The sequence below is a fragment of the Coturnix japonica genome, chromosome 26, assembly GCF_001577835.2.
Source record: "Coturnix japonica isolate 7356 chromosome 26, Coturnix japonica 2.1, whole genome shotgun sequence".
Lineage (NCBI taxonomy): Eukaryota > Metazoa > Chordata > Aves > Galliformes > Phasianidae > Coturnix > Coturnix japonica.
In genome coordinates, this window is record NC_029541.1 from 4,657,650 (window position 1) to 4,680,754 (window position 23,105).

Below are 23,105 nucleotides of genomic sequence, written 5' to 3' on the forward strand. Positions count from 1 at the left end.
TTAATATAGGAAATCATTCACACTTCAGGCGTTGTTCTCTATTTAGCGCTCACGCTCCCCAGATAAATCAGGGTGGGTTTTTTTTCCAGCTCTCTGAACCCACCCCCCCCCCCCCCCCCCTCCTCTTTCTCTCACTTTTCCCCTTTTCCCTTTAATGAAGTTTCCAGGATCAGCCCCTGTGATTTTCCACCCTGGGAAGTCTATTTTCAGGCAGGATTTCTTTCTATTTTCCTTTCCCTGTGTGTGTGTTTAACCCAACAGCAGTGTGAGCAGAGGGGCAGCACTTTGCACCAACAGGGCACCCCCACCCCCACCACACCCCCACCTTTCCAAGGCTCCAATTAACCATCCAGATGCCAATCGGACGCCCAGCACCCCAAAACCCAACAGCACTAACAGAGCGACCACAGAACAAACAGCCCTCACCACCATCTCCACTATGTTGTAAATAAATATACTTTAATGATTCTTCTTCCATTCCAGTTCATTCTTTTTTATACATTTCTTTATAAAACAGTAGTAAAATTTCTTTTTTTTTTCCATTTTTTTTAAATCAGAGCACAGTGCATTAAAAAATAAAACAAAAAACAAAAACAAAACCTCCAAAAAGATTTAGAAAATAACAATAATCCACAGCTGCTTGCTCACACACTGGGAGATGCACCCCCGCAGCAGGAGGGTCCAGTGCAGCCGTCCTGGAGGACCATTGTCCCATCCTAAAGGATCAATGTCCCATCCTAAAGGATCAATGTCCCATCCTAAAGGACCACTGGCTTTGCAGGCACTAATGGCAGTGATGCCCAAAGGCCTCTGGTGAACACACGGGGTGAAACAGACCCAACTCCACTGGCTCCTGCCAGCCCTGATGCCCCCTCCCCTCTGCCCCTTCTCTCCCCCCACCCTCCACACTTCCCCGCACCCTCCACACCACACAGGCATCTCTCCTGCATTCCTCGGGGGCTGCCTCACGTATCCCTTCCCCACCTCAACCCACTGACCCCCATCCCCACACAGGCTCTTGCTACCAACCTACCTCAGCCCCACAGTGCTGCGCTATGATGGGGCACTGCAGAGTTCCATGCAGCCTTCCCTGATGTCCCCCTTTTGGGCTTTACAAATCAGTGCAGTATTTTCACTCTGAGCTGTTCCCCCTCACACCCCCAGTTCCCCCCCCTGCTGCCAGGGAAGCAATGACCCCACAGCCCCACGGGTGAGGCTGGGAGCACATTGCCAACAGTGGGACAAGCAGCAACACTCAGGTTTAGCAGTGGGCAGAGACCACCCCCGGCACTGCTGCTGTGCTGATGCAGGGCGGGATGTCAGCTCAAAGAACTGGCATCAAAACCACGTGCTGCTCCCCAGCTGAGAGCACAGAGCGGTGTTCCAGGGCAGAGGCACTTCTGTGGGGTGGAGGCTGATGGACATGGAGCTGCTGCACCTCCAGGACAACAAAGCGACACAATTCAATAGGACAACCCCTCCCAAGTCCTGGGAATTTGCACTGGAGCATCGCTTCCCCCCAGTGAGGCACTGTCAGGAGGAGCCCAAGCAGGGAGGTGACACTGACAAACCCATCAGTGGCACTGCAGGGGAAGACTGGGAGGGGGCAGCGAGGCAGAGAGCTGTGAGCATCACACCGGGACGTGGAGCTCCGTGCTTCAAGCCCTGCACAGGGAGCACAGCGGGGACGCGCTGGGAGGTGAAGCAGCCGAGATCATGCTGCCTGGCTGGGAAAGCTGCAGCCAGGCCAACGCCACGGCAAGCCAAGAAGGTCGGCTCCGACTCTGGGCAACAAAAAAGCTTGCAAAAGACACGGTGGTACCTGGTGAGCCTTGAAGCGAGACCTCCGTTGCATAGAGAAAATGTACTCCTATGTAGATTCAAGTGCTCAGCAGGACGGGCTCCTCCCCCGGGAAGAAGGGTGCCCTGTGACTTCACTAACCAAACTGGAAGGCCCAGTCCTCGCCCCCAGCGCAGGCGCAGCTCCTGGTCACAGCATGTCTGTGTCCTCCATGCTGAAGCTGCTCCGGCGACTGCTGGCCTTGGAGGCCTCGGGGGACACGGCTGAGAACAGGGGGTCGGAGGCCAGGGGCAGCATGGTGTCCTGCAGCAGCATCAAGTCCAGCTCCTTCTTGGATAGGGAAGGGAAGGAAGCACTGTGGCCGGGCTCCAGGCTGTCTGGGAAGCCCTGGGAGCCGTCATCAAAGCTCAGGCTGTGGGTAAAGTCCAGCTGGTGGTAGGGGGACTGCGGCTGTGGAGGCAGCACCGGCTGTGACTCAGGGTCCGGGGTGGGCAGCAGCGGCTCCAGCATCCCCTCATCTGCACCAGCCTCTTGCTTGACCACCTGCTGAGCCAGCTCGGCCACGTTGACACCTGAGGGCGAGGAGGTGGGCAGCCCATGCACACGCGCCTGCATCTCCAGCTCCTGCAACAAAGGACTTTGGTGGGACACGGCACGTGGGGACAGAGCAGATGGGGACGTGGTGCTTAGGGACACAGCGTGCAGGAACACGGCAGGTGGGCTGAAAGAGGCTGGAGAAAGGCAGGAAGGAAGAACAGAAGGAAACTCACCTGGATGCGGAGCAGTAGCTGCTTGTTTGTCATCTCCAGCCGCCGAGAGTGGTTCTCCAGGTCTCGTGACCTCTGCAGATCCTTCTGCATCCTCTTGATGTAATCCACAGAAGCTTTCAGGATCGTCCCTTTGTTCCAGCGCACGTCCCTGTAGTGCAGGATGGAAAAAGAACTTGGCACCTGCAACTGCTTGCTTCCCAAAACAGCACCTCCTGCTACAGGGCGAGGAGCCCACAGTGCCCACTGCTATCCCCACAGAAACCAGGGATACATACAGGTCATTGGCCTTGGGGATCAGCATCCCCAACTCCTTGATGCGATCGTTGATGTTAAACCTTCGCCGCCTCTCAACTGTGGGGTGAGAAGAGAGGAAATCAGTCAGGAGGGGGGAGCACCTCGATGCCCTACAGACTGGCTCCCACCCCAGTCCAGTGCCCATCCAACCTTCCCCCCATGTTAATAGGAACAACAGGGTGCCCCCTGCATTACGAGTGCAGGCTATGGAGGTATCTCCCTTAGGATGAGATGGGATGGGAAGCAGACCCAGCTTGGAGAGAGGAGGAAGAAGGAAGAAGAGTGTTGAGCTCAGAGGGGAACAGCATGAATCCACAGGCAGCCAGCACCCAACTCACTCAGGTTGTGATTGTCTTTCTTCTGGCGCTCCTTTGCCAGGGCTCGGCTCTCAGCATCTGAAATGGAGGCCCACAGTGTCACCCGGAGGGGATGAGGCTGCACCTTGCCCCATCAGCATCCCCCAGAGCCACCCCCTGCACCCGCATGGACAGAGTAGCCCTGGCCAGCCCCAGTCCTTGCTGCCACTGCAGCTCCCCACCATACTCTGGAGCCTCAGACTAAACCTGGTGCTAATGACACACCTGGGCATGGGAACAAACCCAGGTCTGGGGACACAGCAGGGGATGAGGACATACCCAGGTCTGGGGACATACCTGTCAGCTCTCTCTTCTGGGTGAGCTCGGCAGGGCAGGAGCTGCTGGTGACACCAACAAGAGAGGCGGTCACCTGGGGGTCCCCACTATAGACATTCATGTGACTGCTGGACATCGGCAGCTGAAAACCAAAGGGACAGGTGGGTTCAAGCCCAGCTCCTCGGCCTCTGGGATGCAAGTGTGCAGACAAAGCAGCTCTAATTGCCTTCCTGGGCCCTTAAAATAGTTATAATCAGAGCAGCAAAGAAAACAGGACTTCAAAGGGCGCAGCTGGTGCCCTCCCACAGCCAGCATCCCAAATGGGACAGATGAATCACAGCTGAGGAGGGCCCAGCAGGACGAGCCCCACATCACAGCACCACTGCCAGATAGACCTGACCAGGACTGAGACACAGCGGGTTGCAGAGCCCTCCTGACTCCAGACCACCCCCCAGTGCTCCCCTCCTGCCTCTCTAGTATTTTATAAGGGCTGCAAACTATCATTAAAGAGGAGCAGAAGCTGAAGAACTGGCTCTGGAAGATGCAGGAGGATGAAATCCCGGCTCCCCCTCCCTGCCCCTGTGGGGGGGCCATTCCACTGCTCCCACCTCTCCCCTGGGGATGAGCCAGCCCTGATGCCCACTGGCACGATGGCACATGGGGCAGCAGTGCCAAGGGATGTGGGCTGCTCTGTGGGTGTGATTTCCTGCTGGGATGAGGGCAGCCATGAGCTCCAGCGCTGCCGCAGGGTCAGGGCAGGAGGACAGATCACCTCTGTGCCCTGGACTCACCGTGTTGGGCATGTGGACCTCGGGGTTCATATAGCCCAGAACATCATCCAGGCGCATGATGTCATCGATGACCTCATCAAACTGAAAGGAAAAGGCACCAGGTTGTCAGTGGGCTCCTCTGGGGCAGCTGTACCCCCGGCAGCCCCTCCTCACCTCCCGCTCAGGGTTGGAGCCGATGTTGAGCATGGCCATGGGGCTGTTGGGCGCACTATTGCCCGCAGAGGAGGACATGACATGGCCAGGCCGGACACTGGGGGACGCAGCCGGGGGCGGCTTTGGCGAATGGCTGGCAGGGCTGACGTGGGCAGCAAACTTGTTCCCATAGGTCTCGGAGAGATAGGCCTGAACCTTCTTATCCCGCGACTTCTGCAGGTGGTAGGAGGTGGGGTTCTCCAGGTAGGACTGCACCTGCGTGGGAACAACCCGTCAGCACCCCACACCACTAGAGGGTCCCCGCATCCATCCCCCCGGTGCTGTACCTTGAGGACCTCTCCAGGCACGGGCGGTGGGGACTGGTAGTGGATGGGGGTGTTGATGGCGGGGGTGGAGGCCACTGGCATGCGCTGCTGCTGCATGTAGTTCATCATCAGCTGCTGCTGCGCGCGCTCCCGCTCGGCCTCCTGCTGTGCCTGCTGCTTCATCAGCTCCATCCGCAGCCCGATGCGGGACGCCATGGTGCAGCGGGGCGGGGGGACACAGGCCAAGCACGAAAATGACCCTGTAAGGGGGGAGAGGAGAACGCTGTGCATCAGGAACAGTGGCAGGGAAACTGAGGCAAAGGGAGGGAGCAGATGTGCCCCATGTGCTCGGCGTGAGCTGCAGGAGCAGTCCTGCATCCGACTTCACTACGCTGCACAACAGCCCCCAGTCTGCATGCTGCCATCTGAGCAATGATGAGTCAGATGGCCCTAATGACAGACAGCTCTGCCTGCAGCTTCCCAGCACAGCGAGGGAGGAGGGGACAGGGCACGTGGGGACAGCCCGGAGGAGATGGAGCACGGTGGGTCTCTGCGCTCAGGAAGCTCAGATGGGAACCTGCAGGAGCTTGTTCTGAGCCACCAACTCTGAAACACAGCACAAGAGCAACAAGGCAGGCACTGGGAGCAGCCCAAATCAGGAACAAGAAAGTGAAGGAAGGCTGAGCAGAGAAGGCAGCGCGGTGCCAGGCACTGCAGCCAGCGGCACGGGAGAACAACACGGCTTTGTGTGGGGACGGCACGCGAGCTGGGTGCGGGGAGACACAGCACAGCCCTTGTTCCCCTGCACAAAGGGGATGGCGGCCCAGGAAGGGCAGGGGATGGGGCTGCTGGGATGAGGGGCAGCCATGGGGTGGGGGGAGACCTGTGGGATGCCCTGTCTGGGGTGTGAAGCGCTGCGAGCCATGGTGCCAGGTTGCCACATGTGACTGATGGGGGCACGGAGCTGCTGTGTAGGATTGGGGCTGTGCAGAGTCCCCATCCCCTCTCGCAGCACACACAGCACAGCCAGGCACCCAGGCTCTGGTTTACAGCCAGTCAGATCTGGAGGGCTCTGCTGTTTAAATACAATGAGTAATTGCAGACAAAGGGGGCACGGAGGGGACAACACCAGGGCTTCAGAGAGGCATCTGATACGTAGTGCCACACAATATCCTAAGGGGGAAATTAAATCAAGCCAGCATGGACAGAAATACGATTACATGGATCAAGAGCCAGCTATTGAACGGCAAGAGGAAGGTAATTAATTAGACATGGTGGCCCATCTGAAGGGGGATGGGAGAAGAGGAGCCTGGGACAGGCATCAGATGGAGCTTTGGAGCAGGAGGACGTGGGATGAGCAGCAGTCCCATAGAACTGGTGGGAGCCAGAGGGGCCACAGGACGGCCTGCAGTAAGCAGCACGAGGCAGAGGGGATACAGCACAGCTCATGCACACAAGGGACACCACAGCATCACTCATCCCACAGCACTGCTCAACCCAGGGCACCACCCCCCAACCTGCCAGGCTGCAGGACACCCCCCAGCTGCCCCTTTGTAAGCACTGGGGGCAGTGGGAGCAAAAAGTGCTCCCTGTCCTCCTGTGAAAGCCCCGCATTTGTAGACAAGGGATGGGGCAGGTGGTCACAGTGGGGCTCTGTGCTAAGGAGAGGGGTGGGAAATTAGGTCAGACTTAAAATAACCCATTGGGTTCTGCTTGGCTTCACCCCCCCAGGAGCAGCCGGCAGCTTCTGCTTTCACTCTGAATCAGCCCCAGTGGGAACACAGAGCAGGAGGGAGACGGCAGGGTGGGATGGGGACCAGGGCAGCACTGCGGGGCTGGCACTGCCCAGCACCCACCCCAGGGGCACCTCCCACACTGGGGCTGCATCCCTCAGTTGGACCATGTCTGGGATTCCTGCTATTCCAGGGAAGGCGAAAGGTTTTGGCATCCAGGAAGGAGCGTGCCTGCTGCTCCGGCACTGCGGCGCTGTTCCCACTGTCCCGGCCCAGTCCTGCATGAAGGATCTATCCCCATGCACAGCCCCACTGATTATAACTGCTCTGATTATAACATCCAGCCAGGGATGGAGAGGGGCGGTGTGGGCACAAGGAGCAGCAGGGATGGAGAGATGAAATACAGGGAGGGCCGGGGGGAACATGCTGCCCTGTGAGGTGCACCGTGGAGATGCTCCATGGGAGACATAAAACCTGGGCAGCAAACCCTGCAGAGCCACCCCAGGAGTGAAGCAGAGCCTCACACTGCCACAGCACAACGCCCCAATGCATGGGAAGCTTTCAGTGCTCAAAAACCACACGTGTGGGTGAGGGCGGATTTGGGGGCAGCTCAGCTCAGCTCCCGGCCCCAAAAGCAGCAGGGCAGAGCAGGGGGATTTCTGTCCCTTCCGAGCAGCTCCAGCGTGCTGCAGCAGCGCGGTTATTTCTGGCCCTTCCTTGCTCCTGCGGGGTGTTATTTCAGCAGCCTGCCCCTCCCTCACCCCAGCAGCACTCAGGAATCGCTGCAGCCAGAGCTGCCCCGGTGACACCGACCCTGTGGCACAGTGTGCGGCCCCAGTGCTGCCCTTTGGCCCCTCACAGGCTGGAGCTGGTGCAGACAGCAGCTGATAGAGGAGCCGGCATCGGCTGCTCAGCAACTGCTGTGCGCTCAGCCGTGCTGCCCCTGAGCTGCTCCAACACAGCAGGGGACACACACAGCCAGGAGCTCCCAGTGCCAACCTGCTGCATGTCCCCTCATCGCCCCGTCCCCATCTCCAGCTCAGGTGTGCCTGGGTGGCAAAGTGAAGCAGCTCAAGAAATGGGGATTAAATAGAAAATGTGCCATAGGGCAGCTTGCAGATGCAGCCTTTGGCAGGATCACGCTGCCCTCTGCAGCAAAGCAGCACCCACGCTGCCAGCAGTGCATGCAGCCAGCAGAGCATGCAGCCAGCAGTGCATGCAGCCAGCAGTGCATGCAGCAAGCACAGAATCTCATCCTCTGCTCGCAGCAGAAAAGCAGAGGGAGCAATGCTGCACAGCTGCATCCCTGCCTCAGCGCAGAGCCCAGCATGCAGGCAGCCCTGGACTCAGGCAGTCAGGGGGTGAACAGCCCCCCAGCCCCACGCTGCTGCACTGACAAGCACGTGGGCTGAGAACGGAAATGGAGAAGGAAGAAGTGAAAGCAGCTCTGCTTTGTGCTGCGGTGCCCAACGAGCCTTCCTTCCTGGTTCTGATTTTTCAGACGTGGGGGGCAGCAGGCGAGGAGCCCCCTACAGCCCCCAGCCCAGCCCTATGGCGGCACTGCGGGTGATGTGGGGGGCACAGCTCTGCTCAGCCCCCTCTGGGATGCAAACCAGCAGCACCCGGCTCTCCCTGCTCCCACCCCACAGCTTTGCTCCAGCCTTGTTGCAGGTGCAGGGAGGCACTGATGGCACCCACGCAGCTGCCAGAGCCAGGCGGGAAGCGGACACGCATTACCTGGGTAGGGGGTGATGGGGGGCTTAGGGGGTCTCCGGGCACCAGGGCCTGCTGCTCACAGCCGCTCCGCGCTCCTCCCTGCCCTGCCCGGCTCCGTGGTTCCTCATTTTTCGGAGCCTGCTTTTAATGTGACAGCAGCGCGGGTGGAGGAAGTTGCAAAAAAAGGCCTCGGAGCCAGTGTCTGCGCTGAGTGCTGCGCTGCAGTCAGCAATCCCACCAGGGCAGAGGGACAAAAATAGATGCAGCCACCGCCGCCAGCTGCTGGCTCTGCCCCACGCAGCCCCTCAGTGACATCCCCTCCTGCGGGCACTAACTGCCGCTGCCCCTTTAAGGGATGGGCACTGGGGGTCCCCCCGCCCACCCAACACTGCACCAGGACGGCCACGCTGCTGCCACCAGCAGTGACAAAGCTGGAGGTGGACAAGGACACACAGGTGACGCCCCACAGCCCCTTCTGCACAACCTCTTCTTTGTGCTGGTGGTACCCATAGGGCTGCATTCCACCATGCGACCAGCTGCAGCTGCAGCATCCCCACCAGCCCTATGGGATGCTGCTCACGCTCCTCCCTGCAGCCCCACGGTCAAACCCCCAAGGAGACACATTGATGCAGGGCAGGTGAGCTGCCACTGTGCCACCCCCGTGCCACGCTGCCAGCAATGCAGGCTGGCACCTGGCTGCTGCCATACAGCTGGGACTGGCCCGCTGCCTCCCTTCAGTGCTGCTGTTGGGTCGGGTGACACCTGGTGGGAGGAAGGTCAGGGCCCTTCGTCTTCATCAGCACATGGAGGAGCACAGCTCTGCTCCGTGCACTGTGTGTCCCGGGATGGGGTCTGGAGGTGGCACTGTCCATCCTCAGAGACACCCAGTGCTCAAACCACACTCAGCCCTTTTACACCGATACAGCACCAACACCAACACAGCTCCACTTGGGGCTGAACCAAAGGTCCCCAGGTCCCATCCAGACATCGAGGCTGAGGATGGGAGGTGGGAGCAGCGCCCTCAGAGAGGGGGCGGCAGGTGGACGGCAGAGCCCTGTGCCCAGCACGCAGCCCTGAAAGGGAGAAGGCAAAGGGGGGAACTTGGCACATCGACCCGGAGTCAGTTGACAGCGCCAGCGAGCAACTGAGTCACCAGCACTGTTTTTAGCCCCGGCATCTCAGCAATGTGGACCACGGCGCTGTTAACAGGAGCGTGGGTCAGAGGCCAAATGTTTTCCCTTCCATGCGTTAAATGCTGCTCTTGGAAGCAGCCCAGATATTTAGTGCAGTAAAAACATTAACGGAGCTGTGGGTGACAGCGGCACCCCAGGAGCCCCCACCCAGCAGGGAGCTGTCAGGGACCGAAAAGCATCAGCATTGGAGTCAGGGCTGCACATCCCTCATCACACACGGCTGAGGTGGCACCAAGGACACTCACAGAAGCTAAGTTCCCACCTGTATGTGCAGTTGACCTTTATGGGGTTAACAATACAGCCCTGCTCCTTCACCCCTAAAGGTGCGAGGCGGCACCAGGACAGTGGCTGGCACAGAGGGGCCATCCCTGCGGGCACTGCTGGCAACTCACAGCTGCCCCCAGAGCTGCCAGAGCTGCACAGTGCAGTGATTGAAACATCACTGTCCAACTGACCACTGCGGGAATTCACAGCCCGCCTGCACACAGCCCCAGCCGACACGTTCCTGCCCTCCCACCCCATCCGAGCGGGGAGGCAATTAAAAATAAAAGCACTAATGGGCAGAAGGACGTTCCTAAGGGTGAGGATGAGCCAACAGCAGCGCCCGGCACCACCCGGGCTGAGCGATCCATCCACAGCAGAGAGGGGAGAACAGAGTGACCTTGGGAGGCCCCGGGGTGGGGGGGGAGGACAAGGAGACACTGTGCTGCAAAAAGCCGAGCAGAGCCCGTCCTGGGGGGCAACACAACCACAGGGTGCTGCTGCCCCGGGGTTACTTGGTAAAGTGCAGCAATAAGCAATAAGGGAACCCGGCAGAGCAGCACCGTCCCCAGTTCCCCGCCTCGGGGCGCATGCAGAGCAGGTAGGACGCGCCGCCTCCCCAAACCCGGCATCGCAGCGCAGCCCCAAACCCACTGCGGTGCTGGGACGGGGTGACCGCACCTTCAGTGCCCCCCAGGCACTGCCAGCCCACCCCCAGCCCCCCCCAACCTCAGCTCCCATGGGGAACATTTATAAATACGCCACGTCCCGCCCGGAGCCGCGTCCCGGAGCCTCATGTAACCGTACCGGCCACCCCACGCTGCGGCCGCCCCGGCCCCAGAGCTGCAGCTGTTCTCCAGCCCCAGCAATAAACACAGCGGGGACAGGCTGTGCCGTGTCCTGCCCAGGGCCCGGGGCTCTCACCGCACCAGGGATGTGGGTCCCACCCCGAAGGTCACACGTCGAGCCGCGGTGCGAAGCAGCCCCGTCCTGCAGCGCTTTCCCAGCCCCGCACCGCGGTCACACCGGTTTGGGCAGCACGATGATCCCGCCGGGAGCTTCGCCTGCAGCGGGAGCGGAGCTGCAGCAACGGCCTGGAGAGGGGAGCGGAGCTGGGAGCGGAGCTGGGAGCGGAGCAGCGCAGAGTGCGAGCTGCTGCCAGCACTGAGCCGACCCCACGCCGAGCCACAAGCAGGGCACACAGCCCGATGCTCCCCCCTCACCCCGTGCCGTGTCAAAGCCACCATCCCCCGGGGCAGCCCATCCCCGTGCATCCGACATCAGGAACAGCACCTGATCCTGACATCCCCCCGCTCCCATCCTGCTCCCACCGCCCGGACAGGCATTATGGCCATTATGGCACCTGAAAGGCAGCGCAGCAGCTGCACAAACTGCACATGTTCTGCTCATGCAAGAAGTAAATCACTTTCATTAATGTCATGCACGCAGCACGGCAGGGAAAGAAGGGCGACGTCGGGGCCTTTCAGGTTTATCCAGTGAGAAAGTTGCATTGATTTAACTACAAGAGATCTCAGGCTGCAGGTGAGCAGGGGACACACCTCAGGCCCAGGTTGCACAGTGAAGGCTGCTGGGACCAGCAAGGGGATGCAGATGTGTCAGTGACAGCTGCTGCCAGGATGCCCTGTGGCAGCCCTGAAAGCAAACAGAGGGGGGGACAATGCAGCCACCATTGGTCAGCATCACAGCACCACGACCACAGGGCTCCCCAGGGGACAATGCCCACGTGGGGACATCACTGCACACACAGAGACCCCCAGAGCCCTCCCCAGCCCCAGAGGTGCCCCGCTGTGATGTGGCACCGCCCTGCACACCTGAGCCCCCCACACACACACACTGAGAGCGTGGTGGAAACCTCAGCACAGCAGAGGAGCGAGGACACGAGCCGGCAGCTCCCGGCACAGAAAGGAAAGAACGCGCCGGCAGAGCAGCCATGCCCCAAACCGGCCGGATACGGGGTCACCCCGCCCCGACCCCACCCCGGGCAGTTTCCTCCTGATAAGGTTGGGAGGCGACGCAGCATCGCTCCGAAAACAGCGGGGTCAGCACGTGCTGCTCGGTGCCACGCGGTGCTCCGAGCCCCGCTGCACAGCGCACCCCCCGCAGGTGCCCCAGCGCTCTGTGCACAGTCCCACCCCACAGAGCTCAGCAAACCCCCCCCCCGATATCAGCACAGCTGTGTCATCCCCCTCTGGAGCCCAGCACGGTGTGTGTCCCCTCCCGGAGCTCAGCACACGATCCCACCCCGCATCGCTCAGCGTGTCCCACTCACAGAACTCAGCAGTTCCCCCCCCCCGGATCTCAGCGCTCCCAGTTCAGTTCACGTTCACCTCCCCCCCCACCGCGCGGCCCCGCAGCGGAGCAGCCGTGCGTGCAGCCATGGATCCATGGATGGCAGGGGAGAGCGAAACGGAACAGAGGAGTAAGGGGGGGTGGGGGGGAGAGGGGGAAGCCCCCCACAGACCCGCCGTGCAAACAGCCCCGGGCCGCCAGGCGCAGCTCACAGCAGCCCCGCCCGTCCGGCCCCGCACGGCGTTATTATTTATTTATGTGCGCTCAGCGCCACGAGAACCGCCACATTTTCGCCTTTTTTCTTCTTGTTGTTTTTTAATTTCCTTCTAAGCCGAGGAAATTACCCCCCCCGCGAAATTACCCCCCCCCCCCCCTCCTGCCCCCCCAGCCCCCCCTTCACCTCCTGACTCAGCGGGCTGTCCGCAACCCTTCCCGCTCCGCAATTCACCCTCGAACACAGCGGAGGGGGCCGCAGTTTGCGTACCCCCCCCATAAAGCGCTGTGACCCGAGGGGGGCCGCCCTCTGCCCCCCCCCCCATTCCCCATCGACCCCCAAAACTCCGAGCGGTTCCGTGCGGGGGGACACCGAGAGCTGAGCATCCGCGCCTCAGTTTCCCTGTGTTTGTGCATTGGGGGTGGGGGGGTCACCGCCGTGCAAGAAACACAACCCCTCCCCCCACAGCACCCATTAAAAATAAAGCGACCGCGAGAGCCTTATTGAAACGGCGGCTGCTCCCCCGTTGTTATTTAACGAGGAAGACGGAGGTAGGGGGGTTGAAAAATAAACGTCAAAATGAATATATATATATATATATATATATATATATATACACAATATTCTATATTATATATATAGAAGCAAACGGAGACGAAACAAACCAGCCCAGGTTCGCCCCCGCGCTGGGGGAGCACAGCCCCCCCCGCACCCCAACCCCGCAACTCACCCAACTCCCCGCTGTGCTGCGCGGGGCGGCTCCGCTCGGCTCGGCTCTGCTCTGCGCCGGCCCGGTCCCACTCCCGGCCGCGGCCTCCGCTGCTCCCGTGCCAAAGGAGGGCAGCACTGCCCGCCCGGCCCGGCCCGGCCCGCTCCGCAGCACGCCGGGAGCTGTAGTCCGGAACGGGGCCGGGCTCCTGCCGGGACTTGTAGTCCCCGGTTCGGCCGCGGCGGCGTTACGGGCCGGTTTCCTGCCGTGCCGCTCCGTGCTCAGCGCCGAGCAGCAGGGAGCTGCAAAGCGCCGCTCATCTCATACAGCGGCTCTTTGCCCCAGGACTGTGCAGCCCCGGCACAGTTTGCAGGGAGCAGATTGAAGGGGAGATGACACACTCTGAGCAGGATTTGGGTGTTGGGCCACAGCTGATGGGGCCCTTTGGTGCTGCACCCCCTGCGCAGCCCTTGCGTGAAGGCTCTGGCCTCTCCCAGCCCACAGCACACAACATATTGTGTCCAGTTTCCACTGTACCACTGGCAGGAACCAGTTTTTAGCTGCCCAATTGCAACGACTTGAGCATCTCCAAAAGAAAAGAAACCAAAAAAGACCCTTTGATTCACTGCAGCTCCCAATGACGGCAGGGATGCTCAGGTTATTTGACGTGTTGGAGATGTGTCCCAGTGGAACACTCTCGCCGTGCAGGAGCTTCCCTTGCAGCAGGAGGGGCTGAGACGTGCCATCAGCCTGCACTCTGCCCAACCAACTCAGCTCAGGGAGCACTGAGGCTCTGCAGTTTATTTGCAACAGGAGACTGAGAGCACAGCCTTACACAGAAACCTCGGACAGACGGAGAGCACGTAAAGGAACGTAAAGGCCCATAGGAAACCCACAGCAAGACTCGCTCAGAGCAGGAGGGGGCTGCGTTTGGCTGCTCCGCTCCTTTACACCGACTTGGCGAAGCCGATGCGGTTGTACGCCATGTCAAAGATGGTGTAATACTCCTTGAGGAACACGTCGCCCAAAATCCAGAGCGGCTGCCCATTCTGGGACGGCAGGTAGGTGACTTCGATCCCAACGGTGCAGTACCCATTGCTCTGTAAGGGGAAATAATGGGGGTCAGAGCCTGGGGGAGCACCTGGACCCCAATACTGTGCAGGGGGGGAGCATCACTGTTCACACAGGAGTACCAGGCTCTGTGCTGGACCCCTGGCACCCGGGAGGGTAATACAGACCTTGAGGACGTAGGCAGAGGGGGGCAGTGGGAGCCGCACCCCGTTGATGATGAAGGCGATGGTAGGCAAGTTGTGGATGTCATTGCAGTCAACTGCGTACTGTGGAGAGACGGTGATGGGGGCGTTATGGCTGGAGCAGGATGGGAAGCAGCACTGACTGAGGTACAACACATCCCTGCTCCACACACAGCGCTGCGCCCTGCAAACACCACCTGAGTTCTGCAGGATCTGCCCAGGCCCAGGGCTTGTGGCTCACTGACAAACCCCACCCTGACCCCAGACAGCCCCCTTACCCCAAAGCTGGTCTCCTGGGCACCCACAGCCTGCAGGAATCTTCCCAGGTACCGCTGGGGCACAGTGAGTAGGAACGTCCCTGTGTCCACGATGGCCTGGCAGCCCTGTCTGCACCAGCCCTTCACCGACTGTCCGATAGCAAATCTGAGTGCAGAGAGGTGGTGGGTGTCACTCTGAGACCCCACCGGGCACAGAAACTCACCTTGTCCAGGTCTGGGAGGCTGGAAGCTGAGGCTGCACACAGCTCCATCAGGGATGGATGCAACTCACTCATCAATTGCCACCTGCCAGTAAAGCTCCTGGGTCACCGGTGCCCACACAATGTCCCCAGTGAACAGCCGAGGGTCCATTCCTCCCAGCACGAGCTCTCCTCCATAGTTGTAGGTGGGTTTGCTGCAAGAACAACGCAGTTAGAGCAGCAAGGAACCTGCATGGGGACAGCCAGAGGGACAGTGGTGCATGGGGGATATGCAGGTGGGCTTTACCGAGAGAAGTAGAAGCTGAAGATGGGCTGATTGAGTTGGTTCTGCTGCAACATGCCTTGCAGTGGGGTGGGAGTCCCTCCAGCCGCGAGTGCAGGGTAAGCCATCCCCATGATCCCATCAAACTGGGCGTAGTAGAACGGCTCGGTGGGCTCATCCCTGCTCAGCCCAAACTCCTGGTTTCTGACTGTGATGCTCTTGATCTGGAGGCAGAGGGAGCGCTGTGTCAGGCTGTGCAATGTGCAAAGAGTGCAAAGCCAAAGAGAGCAGACCCCAAGAGTGCAAAGCCAAAGAGTGCAAAGCCAAAGAGCAGCCTACAAGGCTGTAGCTGCTGAAAACATCTTTGGGCGCCTGGCAAAACAATCAGCAGTCATGCAAACAAAGCAAAAGCCCAGCCGGGTAACTGAAGGGAGCAGTAATCACTTTGCACTTTCTGCCCATCTCAGGACCTGGTTTGCACCATGCTGCCTGTACAAGAGCTGCCCCCCAGCCCCCAGCAGTGCACCCACCCGCAGTGTGTCGTAGCCCAGCAGCACAGTCAGTGTCCCACTGCCATAGGACAGTGTAACGCTCTGCCCGTTGTTGATGTAAGTGGAGGATGCACCGGGGTTGAACTTGGCGTGTTTTCCTGCAGGAGAGATGGAGTGGAAGAGCTGCTGGGGGTGCTGTCGCTGTGGGACTCACAGCTGCTCGGGGGGTGGATGTGGAGGTGGCACCCACCGCATGCCGGCATGTTGCAGAGTGTGGAGGGCACCCACAGGTTGGAGGAGCCGGTGTCAAACAGCACCAGGAAGCTCTGGGGGGGGGTCCCGAGGCTGATCTCCCCAAAGTAAGAGGACTGCAGACAAGAAGAAGGTTATGGCCATGGGATGGGGCTCAGCTCCATCTCCCTGCCCTGCGCCACGTCCCAGCACCTTGCAGCAAAGCTGGGGATCCCCTCACAGTGACAAAGTGGACTGAGCAATCTACCCCCAAATTAAGTGCTGATCAATATTTCTGGTGTCCCGTATAGAACGCCAGAGCTTTTCAGGCAGCTGGGGGAAAGCTCTGCTAAACTCTACCATAACCTTAAGGAAAGTCTGAGAACAAGAGCTGTTCCACTCTTGGAGGCCCAGAGGTGAACAGACTGCTCTGACAGCAGGGAGGGGCAGGGGGAGCAGTGAGAGCACTCACATCCAGGTGGGAGGCCATCGGCTCGAACACAACGTCGTTCCTGGTGAACTGGTATTTCTTAGCTGGATCGTGCTTAATTTTCTTCAGGTATTCGTCCAGCACTCCTGCCTCCCTCATTTTCTCCCGTATGGATTTGCCTTTCTTCAACTTGATCCTGTGCAAGTGGAGGGGGAGGGAGGGGGAGAGAAAAACAAAAACAATAAAGCAGGAAATGAGGTGATTTGGGCATTTCCAGGTGTCCTCTCCTTTGGGTTCCCTTGCATCCTGCCATGCTGCGAGTCATCTGCACAGAATCTCTGGGCCAGGGGCACAGCCTGGGCTGCTGCTGGTGTGGCCACGATGGGTTCTGGAGATGCACGTGTCCAGATGCACCAAGAACACCACGTCCCTGAGCAGTGCAGCACACGTGTGACGAACACAGCCGGTCTCTGCTCTCTGAGATCCCCCCGTCCCTGTGCTGCTTCAGCACACCCACCTCACCAGCCCCTCTGTGAGCTGTAGGCACAGCATGGCCAGCACGAGGCACTTCATGGTGCAGCTGGTGGCCATGGTGCACCCGTCCAGAGAGCACAGCACCAGGCTGAGCCACCCAGCCCGGCTGCTTTTATACCAGCACGCACTGACCTCCTTATCTACCTGCCTCTGTTTTCCATTACCGCCGTGTGTAACCCTGGCCTGAAGGGTTTCTTTGTATTTTGGACCACGAGGAACTTGAGAAGTCTTGTCGTTGGTGGGGCACCCGGATGAGAACAGAGCACCTTGCACCTTCCACGGCCAAATCAAAGTGTGGCCACTCGATAAGGGCCGCCCTTATCACGGCAGGGAGAGGAGTTATCGCACTGCCAGCATGCTGCAGCACTATCTGGATCCTTACAAATCGCCTCAACCTTTCCCAAAACAAAGGTGCTCACAGCTCATGGTGCAGGATGGAAATTGGCTTGTAGGCGGACCCAGCGCCATGAGGACTGTGGGGCGTGAAGGAGAAACGGGCGCTGGGCTGAGACTGAAAACACCCTTCCGATACCTTGTTTGGTGCCATTGCTGCAGGCGTGTCTGCTGCACCCACCTGCAGCCATTCATAGAAGGCCTGGGGTCAGAAGGGAAGATAGATGAGTTCCATCTCCTGGCCCACCCCACAGCACTGTGCACCCCATGGGGGCTCAATGCTGCCCCCCAGTAGCTGCCGCCCACCTGGCTCCGCTATGGCCGCACTCATCCCACGCTGGCGCTTTGCACATCTTATGCTCCCTTGGGAGCGCCAGGAAGTGTGTGTCCTTTGCTGGATACTGAGTCTATAATAAAGCAATTATCTTGTTTGCTAGCAGGATTGATAGAAAGATCAACTTATTAAGATTGGATAAAAGGCACATTCTGGCTGAAAGCAAAGAACGGTTATCAAAACGTCAACATACCGCGTGTTATCTGCAGGTCCCCATGGGGACTCAGGCTTGCCAAAAGACAAAGGAATAAGATGCCCTCTATAGCACACGCAAACATGCTACTTCTGTTTCCTTTTGACCCCCAAAAGTTAAACAGCATCTGTTTGCTAAGGCACTTAGTCCAACAGGAGTCGGGGAATTCCAGTCTCTGCCATCAGAGATGGCGCATCCTTGTAGAGGCAGCGCTCACCTGCACTGCTGGGCATGGACACGTGTTGGGGCCGGGCTCTGGGCACGTCCTGCTCCTCCTGCTGCATCAACAGACCGAGCAGCCCTCAGGAGAGCACTGCACCAGGCTGCACATGGCTCTGAAATGGAGTCCAGCCTCAGCCTTGAGCAAAGGCATTCCCAAAGACATCGCAGTCACTCCAGATTTCTTGGTCCGCTCCAGGCTTTGTCCTAGAAAAAAGCACAGGGAGGTGATTGGTCTCAGCACCAGGGCAACCAACCACCCCCACTCCTGGACCCCTTGGACACAAGATATTGCTCTGAATCTCAGCAAATGGGAGCATGGAACAAAGGGAGCATGAGCATGGGGCTGCTCAAACAAGCACCGTGCCAGCTGGAACCTCCCAGGCACGGAGCGTCTGGGCAAAGCCCGCCTTCCTCATCCCATGGGACTGAGCTGGGAGGTGTGTAGTAGCTGGAGAGGGCAGGGATATCAGACCTGTGGAATGAGGAACGATTGAGCATTTGGAGCCTGGAATGTTTGCCTAGTGCCTGGCTGCTTCCAAGCATTATTTTAGCCACACAACACCCTTGTGTGTGGTTGAATGTTGAGTTTGCTCCTGCTATAAACTGGCTACCTGAAGCAGCAAGGCTGGCTGTGTCCTCTGCTTTTACCCCCTCACTTTTATTGGGTTTTGAAGGGGGAATATTTTCAGCCTCGTTTGGTCTCATTTGTATCCCCCCACAACCCCAAAAAAAGGAACATATTGTGAAATAAGAAAACACAAACTACATACGCTTAATCTTATTTTCATGGCTTTTATTTCTTCACTATACAATCTGGAAATAAACCCATCTTCAATGCATGATTTTGCAAGAGAAGGGGGTCTGGGCTCTGAGGGGACAGAGATGCCCCAGTGCACAGAGCTGTGGCTGCCTACACAGCAGCAGCAAAGCCCACCCGATTGTTGCCCATGTCATAGATGGAGTAGTAGACCCTGAGGAAGACATCCCCAAGGATCCAGAGGGGCTGCCCAGTCTGGGAGGGCAGGTAGGTGGATTCAATCCCAACGGTGCAGTAGCCACTGTTGCTCTGTCAAGAAGGAATAATTGTATTGGAAACCTCTGGGTTGCACAGCTCTATAGCCAGCGCCCTCCAGCTGTCCCCCAGCCCGTGTCCCCTTGGCTTATCTCCCATAGGTCCCCGAGGGCCAAGGGCACAGGCCAGGCCATAGGATGCCGTACCTGGAGCATGTAGGCAGAGGGAGCCAGGGGGAAGGTGGTGCCACTGATGACGAAGTAGAGGGTGGGCATGTTCTCGACGTTGCTGCAGCTTGCCACATACTAGGGAAAAAGAAAAGCACGGCTGGTTTGTGCCTGGTCAGGTCTGTCAGCAGCCCATGATCCAGCTGGACTGGATCACCTTGGAGGATGTTTCCAACCTCAGTGATTCTGTGAAACTGGATTTCCAATGCTCCTCCAGCCCAAGTGCTTGACAGCAATTGCCCACCATGACAGATGCATCTCCTGTCTCTCTCCCCTCATTTTCCCAGCCCATTCTCCCTACCTGGCCATTGCCGGCATCCTGAGCTCCAATGTACTCCATCAGCTCAGAGAAGATCTGGCTGGGAACGGTGAGGAGGGAGGTTCCTGTATCGACGATCCCCTGGCAGCCCTCGCTGCACCAGCCACTGCTCTGTGGACCAACGGTGAAGCTGTGGGTAGAGAAGACAGATGGCTCATGAAACTCTTTGCTGCTGCAAGAGGAATGCAGGGGCACGGTGTATGAGAAGTGTTCTCTACAGGTATACATCAGCACTGTCAAGAATTGCCTCCAGAGCCCAGAAAGCCTAAGATTTGAGATCCCTGAAGCCACCAGAGGTGACAGAAAGATTCTTCTTGTGGCTGCAAATCTAAGAACAACCAGAGCTGGTGTGGAGGAAGCTGGAGAAAGCGACACTTTACTCTTCAATGGCGATCTGCCAGTAGGTGGTCTGGGTGACAGGAGTCCAGACGATCTGCCCCGTGTACAAGTTGGAGTCGATGCCACCAAAGACGAGCTCACCTCCTTGGCTGCCCTCCTGCCTGCGGGAGGAAGGCACAAGTGACAGAGTCAGAATCATGGAGTGCTGGAGTTGACCCCTCAAGGCCATCCGGTCCCATGCCCTGCAGTGCACAGGGACACCCACAGCTCCATCAGTGCTCACAGCCCCATCCCTGCCCTTGGGGGGTCTCTGGAGATGGGACATCACCACCTCTCTAGGTAGTGTGTGCAGTGCCTCACTGCCCTGACTGCAAAAGACTTTGCTCTTATATCCAACCTAGACCTCCCCTCTTTCGGTTTGAAACAATTTCCCCTTATCCTGTCACAGAAACCCTGCTATAGAGTCTGACCTGTCTTTCTTACAGCCCCTTCAGATACTGAAAGGCACATCAGTAGAGACAAACAGCCACCAGTACCAGCCAGTGTGCCAGTAAGTAGAAGGGGCTGGGCAAACAGGAGAGCAGGAAGGAAGCATCAGCTGACAGGCTCTCATGAAGGTTTCAACAAGTAAAAAAGATAATATTGCTGGGAAGCAGAAAGGCAGCACGAGTTGGAAGGGAGAAGAGGAGCATCCCTACCCGCTCAGGTAGAAGCTGAAGATGGGGGAGTCCAGCAGGTTTTCCTGCAGCATTTGCTGCATCACAGTGGTGGCCCCACCAGCAGAGAGGGAGGGGAAGGCCAACCCCAGGATGCCATCAAAGGGAGAGTACAGAAAGTTGGTGCCAGGCTCCGTCTCGCTCAGGCCGAACTCCTGGTTTGTGATGGAGATGCCCTGGATCTGCGGATGAAGAAAAGAGGCAAAGCTGCCATGAGAGCACAGCATTGAGCACTGCGACCTGCAGTAGGACAGAGGGCCATGCGGTGGGGCACCAAGCCAACATGGGGCTCCATCCTGCAGCTATATGTGTACACAGGGGACTGAGAGCCAAGAACAGAATTCCCCTGTTTTGCTCCTGTTCCACCCCTGGTCTCCAGGAGTGATCAGCCCATGTGTGTGTGCCCGCTGCAGTTCAAGGCTGCAGGGCAAAGCTGGAGCACCCCTCGCTCCCCCCATCTGCAGTGTCACTCACTGTCACTGTGTCGAAGCCAAAGATGCCGGTGAGGCTGCCACTTCCATACTGCAGGGAGAAGTACTGGTCCTGAGTTGAAAATGTGGAGGACTGATCGGGGTTGAACTTGTTGTGGTTGGCTATAGGAAAAACAAAGCAGAAGAGTGACTGTTCCATCCAGGGGCACTCAACCAGAGGCTGAGAAGCAAGCAACAGAGGTTCAGAGCAAGCAACAGGGACCTCAATCAGAGGGTAATAATTGGTGGTAATAATTGCTTATGGTAAATACAACAGGGGCAGCCAGAATTCCCAGGACCCCCCTTGTGCACCCTCCTGCCCAGGAGCTCACCGCAGGCCTGGCTCTGGCAGAGCGTGGAGGGCACCCACAGGTTGGAGGAGCCGGTGTCAAAGAGTACGAGGAAGTTCTGCGGGGGGGTCCCAATGCTGATCTCCCCATAATAGGCAAACTGGAAATAAGGGGACAGGTTTTACCCCATGTAACTCCTCAGACGTGCATGCTAAACCTCAGCCCGTGCAGCCACAGGACTGCAGGATTCCTGCTGTCCCGGTGCACAACAGCACTGTGCCCTGAGCATGGCACTGCTCTCTGCTGCTTCTCCCTGCAGTGCAGGCACAATGCAGCAGCTGTGTTTACAAGCAGCACAAAGGCACGCAGACCCTTCCTGCAGTGCTACTGTCAGTGTATTTCCAAAACAAAGCACACAGCACTCACACAAACACCCCTCTTTTCCTGCATGACCACAAGAACAGCTCTTGAAATAAACCTTTGGTTCAAGGTCTTACACTGAACATCCCAGACTTCTCTATTCGCATCCCGTTCCTCCTGTCTCACCTTCCCCTCACTGTCCCCAGGGGGTGGATACTCACATCCATGTTGTTGGACAGGGGCTCGTAGGCAGTGGCGAAGTTGCTGAAGTACTTGTAGGCTGGGTCATAGTGGCGGTGCTTGGCCAGGTAGTCCTGGAGCACCCCGCGCTCCTTCATCGCCTCCCTGATGGACTTGCCTTGCTTCAGGGGAATGCTGCGGGCAATAAGCAGAAGCTCGGTGTGATGGGAAGCAAGTTTCCATTTCTCATCACATCCCCTCGTTTTTGCTCTCTGTTGGTCTTTTCTCCCTCCCTGCCCTGCCTAAAGCTCACCCACATGCATGCCCCAGTTTAAACCCAGCACTCCCAATGTACGTTTCACATTGCCACCCTCCTGACTTGCCACTCACCGCAGCAGCCCATTGCAGAGGTGCAGGCACAGCACGACGAGGATCAGCCGCTTCATGGTGAGCTGCTCTCAGAAGCCGTCCCAGTAACCTGCAGAGCTCTGCATGCGCCTTTATGTACCCCACCACGGCCCCTATTGCCTCCCCCTGTGCCATGCACGCGGCCAGAGGTTATCACTGCAGCCCAAAAATGTCCCCGCGGTGCTAAGGAATATCTTGGGAACTCCAAAGTCAAATATCAGCAGCAAACACCGACCTGTTTGCGAGCTATTCCTTGTAGGAAAGAAACAACTGATTAGAATGACCCTGTAAAATTAACCAAAAGTCCGAGGAGCTGAGTTTGCTGCTGCCCAATTTCTTCTTGACTTGATATGGTTGTCAAAGACTCCCTCGAAAGAAGCGGAAAAGATTTCATTGTGTTTTCCAGGGATACGATGGAAAGAACAACACGGGTTATCTGCAGCTCTGTTATCTCCTGTTTCCATTGCAGTTTTTACCTCTTGCATTTTTGAAAGTCCCAGAATGACCCTGCAGGAAGGAAACACAAGGGCTTGGGATGGAAAGACACCGCAACCCAAGGTACACTCCCTTTGGAAGATGCAGACAGCTCTATTGGCTGCAATTAGATGCACTCCTGCTGGGAAGGGCTGTCAGGAGGGACTTCCAAGAGTCAAGGCATTAAACTGACCCTGTGCACAGTGAGATCACTGCGCTATATTGTGGAAAATAGGCAGATCCAGTCCACACAGAGCAATGGCAGAATCTATGGGATGAGCCAATGGGTTTATGCCCTAAGGGATGTCATAGAAGGGTCAGTGGCTCAGAAACTCAGCTGCCACATTCACTTTTCCCTGCTTCAGAGATGCGGGGACTCAAGGAGAAGGAACGGGGCTGTGCGGAGCTGTCGGCACCATTGGCCCTCTCCACTCCATGGCAAACATCGCGTGTTCTGCCCCACTATCAGAAGGACAAAATATCTTTCAGCTGAAATGTAATCTTATCATCGAGGTCTGGCTTCACCCCTTGGTCAAAACAAGGGGAACAGAAACAATGGGATCAATTGGGGACACCAAATGACATTTCCATACAGACTGTTTTGTTA

General features: G+C 58.0%; 3 protein-coding genes across 6 annotated transcripts; all 3 read right to left on the minus strand.

Annotated features, from left to right (window-relative positions):
- Positions 1 to 442: 442 nt before the first annotated feature.
- On the minus strand, positions 443 to 13,037 carry TFEB (transcription factor EB). 2 transcript variants are annotated; one of them, XM_015885324.2, is made up of 9 exons: positions 12,904 to 13,037; positions 4,768 to 5,006; positions 4,442 to 4,696; positions 4,289 to 4,369; positions 3,519 to 3,639; positions 3,204 to 3,260; positions 2,847 to 2,922; positions 2,572 to 2,719; positions 1,991 to 2,425 (listed from the first exon to the last, which is right to left on the minus strand). In XM_015885324.2, the coding sequence occupies exons 2-9, from the start codon at positions 4,960 to 4,962 to the stop codon at positions 1,991 to 1,993; spliced, it is 1,368 nt and encodes a 455-aa protein (XP_015740810.1). In that variant the 5' UTR covers positions 4,963 to 5,006; positions 12,904 to 13,037. The 2 variants fall into 2 exon arrangements, with proteins under 2 accessions (XP_015740812.1, XP_015740810.1); XM_015885326.2 differs by lacking the exon at positions 12,904 to 13,037 and having other exon boundaries at positions 443 to 2,425; positions 4,768 to 5,023.
- Positions 13,038 to 13,652: 615 nt separating this feature from the next.
- On the minus strand, positions 13,653 to 17,814 carry LOC107324900 (gastricsin-like). Of its 2 annotated transcripts, XM_015885329.1 has the most exons (11): positions 17,699 to 17,814; positions 17,261 to 17,361; positions 17,136 to 17,156; positions 16,070 to 16,223; positions 15,617 to 15,734; positions 15,406 to 15,524; positions 14,900 to 15,099; positions 14,685 to 14,807; positions 14,414 to 14,558; positions 14,121 to 14,219; positions 13,653 to 13,982 (listed from the first exon to the last, which is right to left on the minus strand). In XM_015885329.1, the coding sequence occupies exons 2-11, from the start codon at positions 17,305 to 17,307 to the stop codon at positions 13,830 to 13,832; spliced, it is 1,179 nt and encodes a 392-aa protein (XP_015740815.1). In that variant the 5' UTR covers positions 17,308 to 17,361; positions 17,699 to 17,814; the 3' UTR covers positions 13,653 to 13,829. The 2 variants fall into 2 exon arrangements, with proteins under 2 accessions (XP_015740815.1, XP_015740814.1); XM_015885328.2 differs by lacking the exons at positions 17,136 to 17,156; positions 17,261 to 17,361; positions 17,699 to 17,814 and adding an exon at positions 16,545 to 17,080.
- Positions 17,769 to 23,074, minus strand: LOC107324901 (gastricsin-like). Of its 2 annotated transcripts, none has more exons than XM_015885331.2 (9): positions 22,007 to 23,074; positions 21,658 to 21,811; positions 21,119 to 21,236; positions 20,791 to 20,909; positions 20,299 to 20,498; positions 19,642 to 19,761; positions 19,244 to 19,391; positions 18,922 to 19,020; positions 17,769 to 17,907 (listed from the first exon to the last, which is right to left on the minus strand). In XM_015885331.2, exons 1-9 carry the CDS (start codon positions 22,060 to 22,062, stop codon positions 17,872 to 17,874), a joined length of 1,050 nt encoding a protein of 349 aa, XP_015740817.1. In that variant the 5' UTR covers positions 22,063 to 23,074; the 3' UTR covers positions 17,769 to 17,871. The 2 variants fall into 2 exon arrangements, with proteins under 2 accessions (XP_015740817.1, XP_015740816.1); XM_015885330.2 differs by lacking the exon at positions 17,769 to 17,907 and adding an exon at positions 18,479 to 18,769.
- Between the last annotated feature and the right edge of the window lie 31 nt (positions 23,075 to 23,105).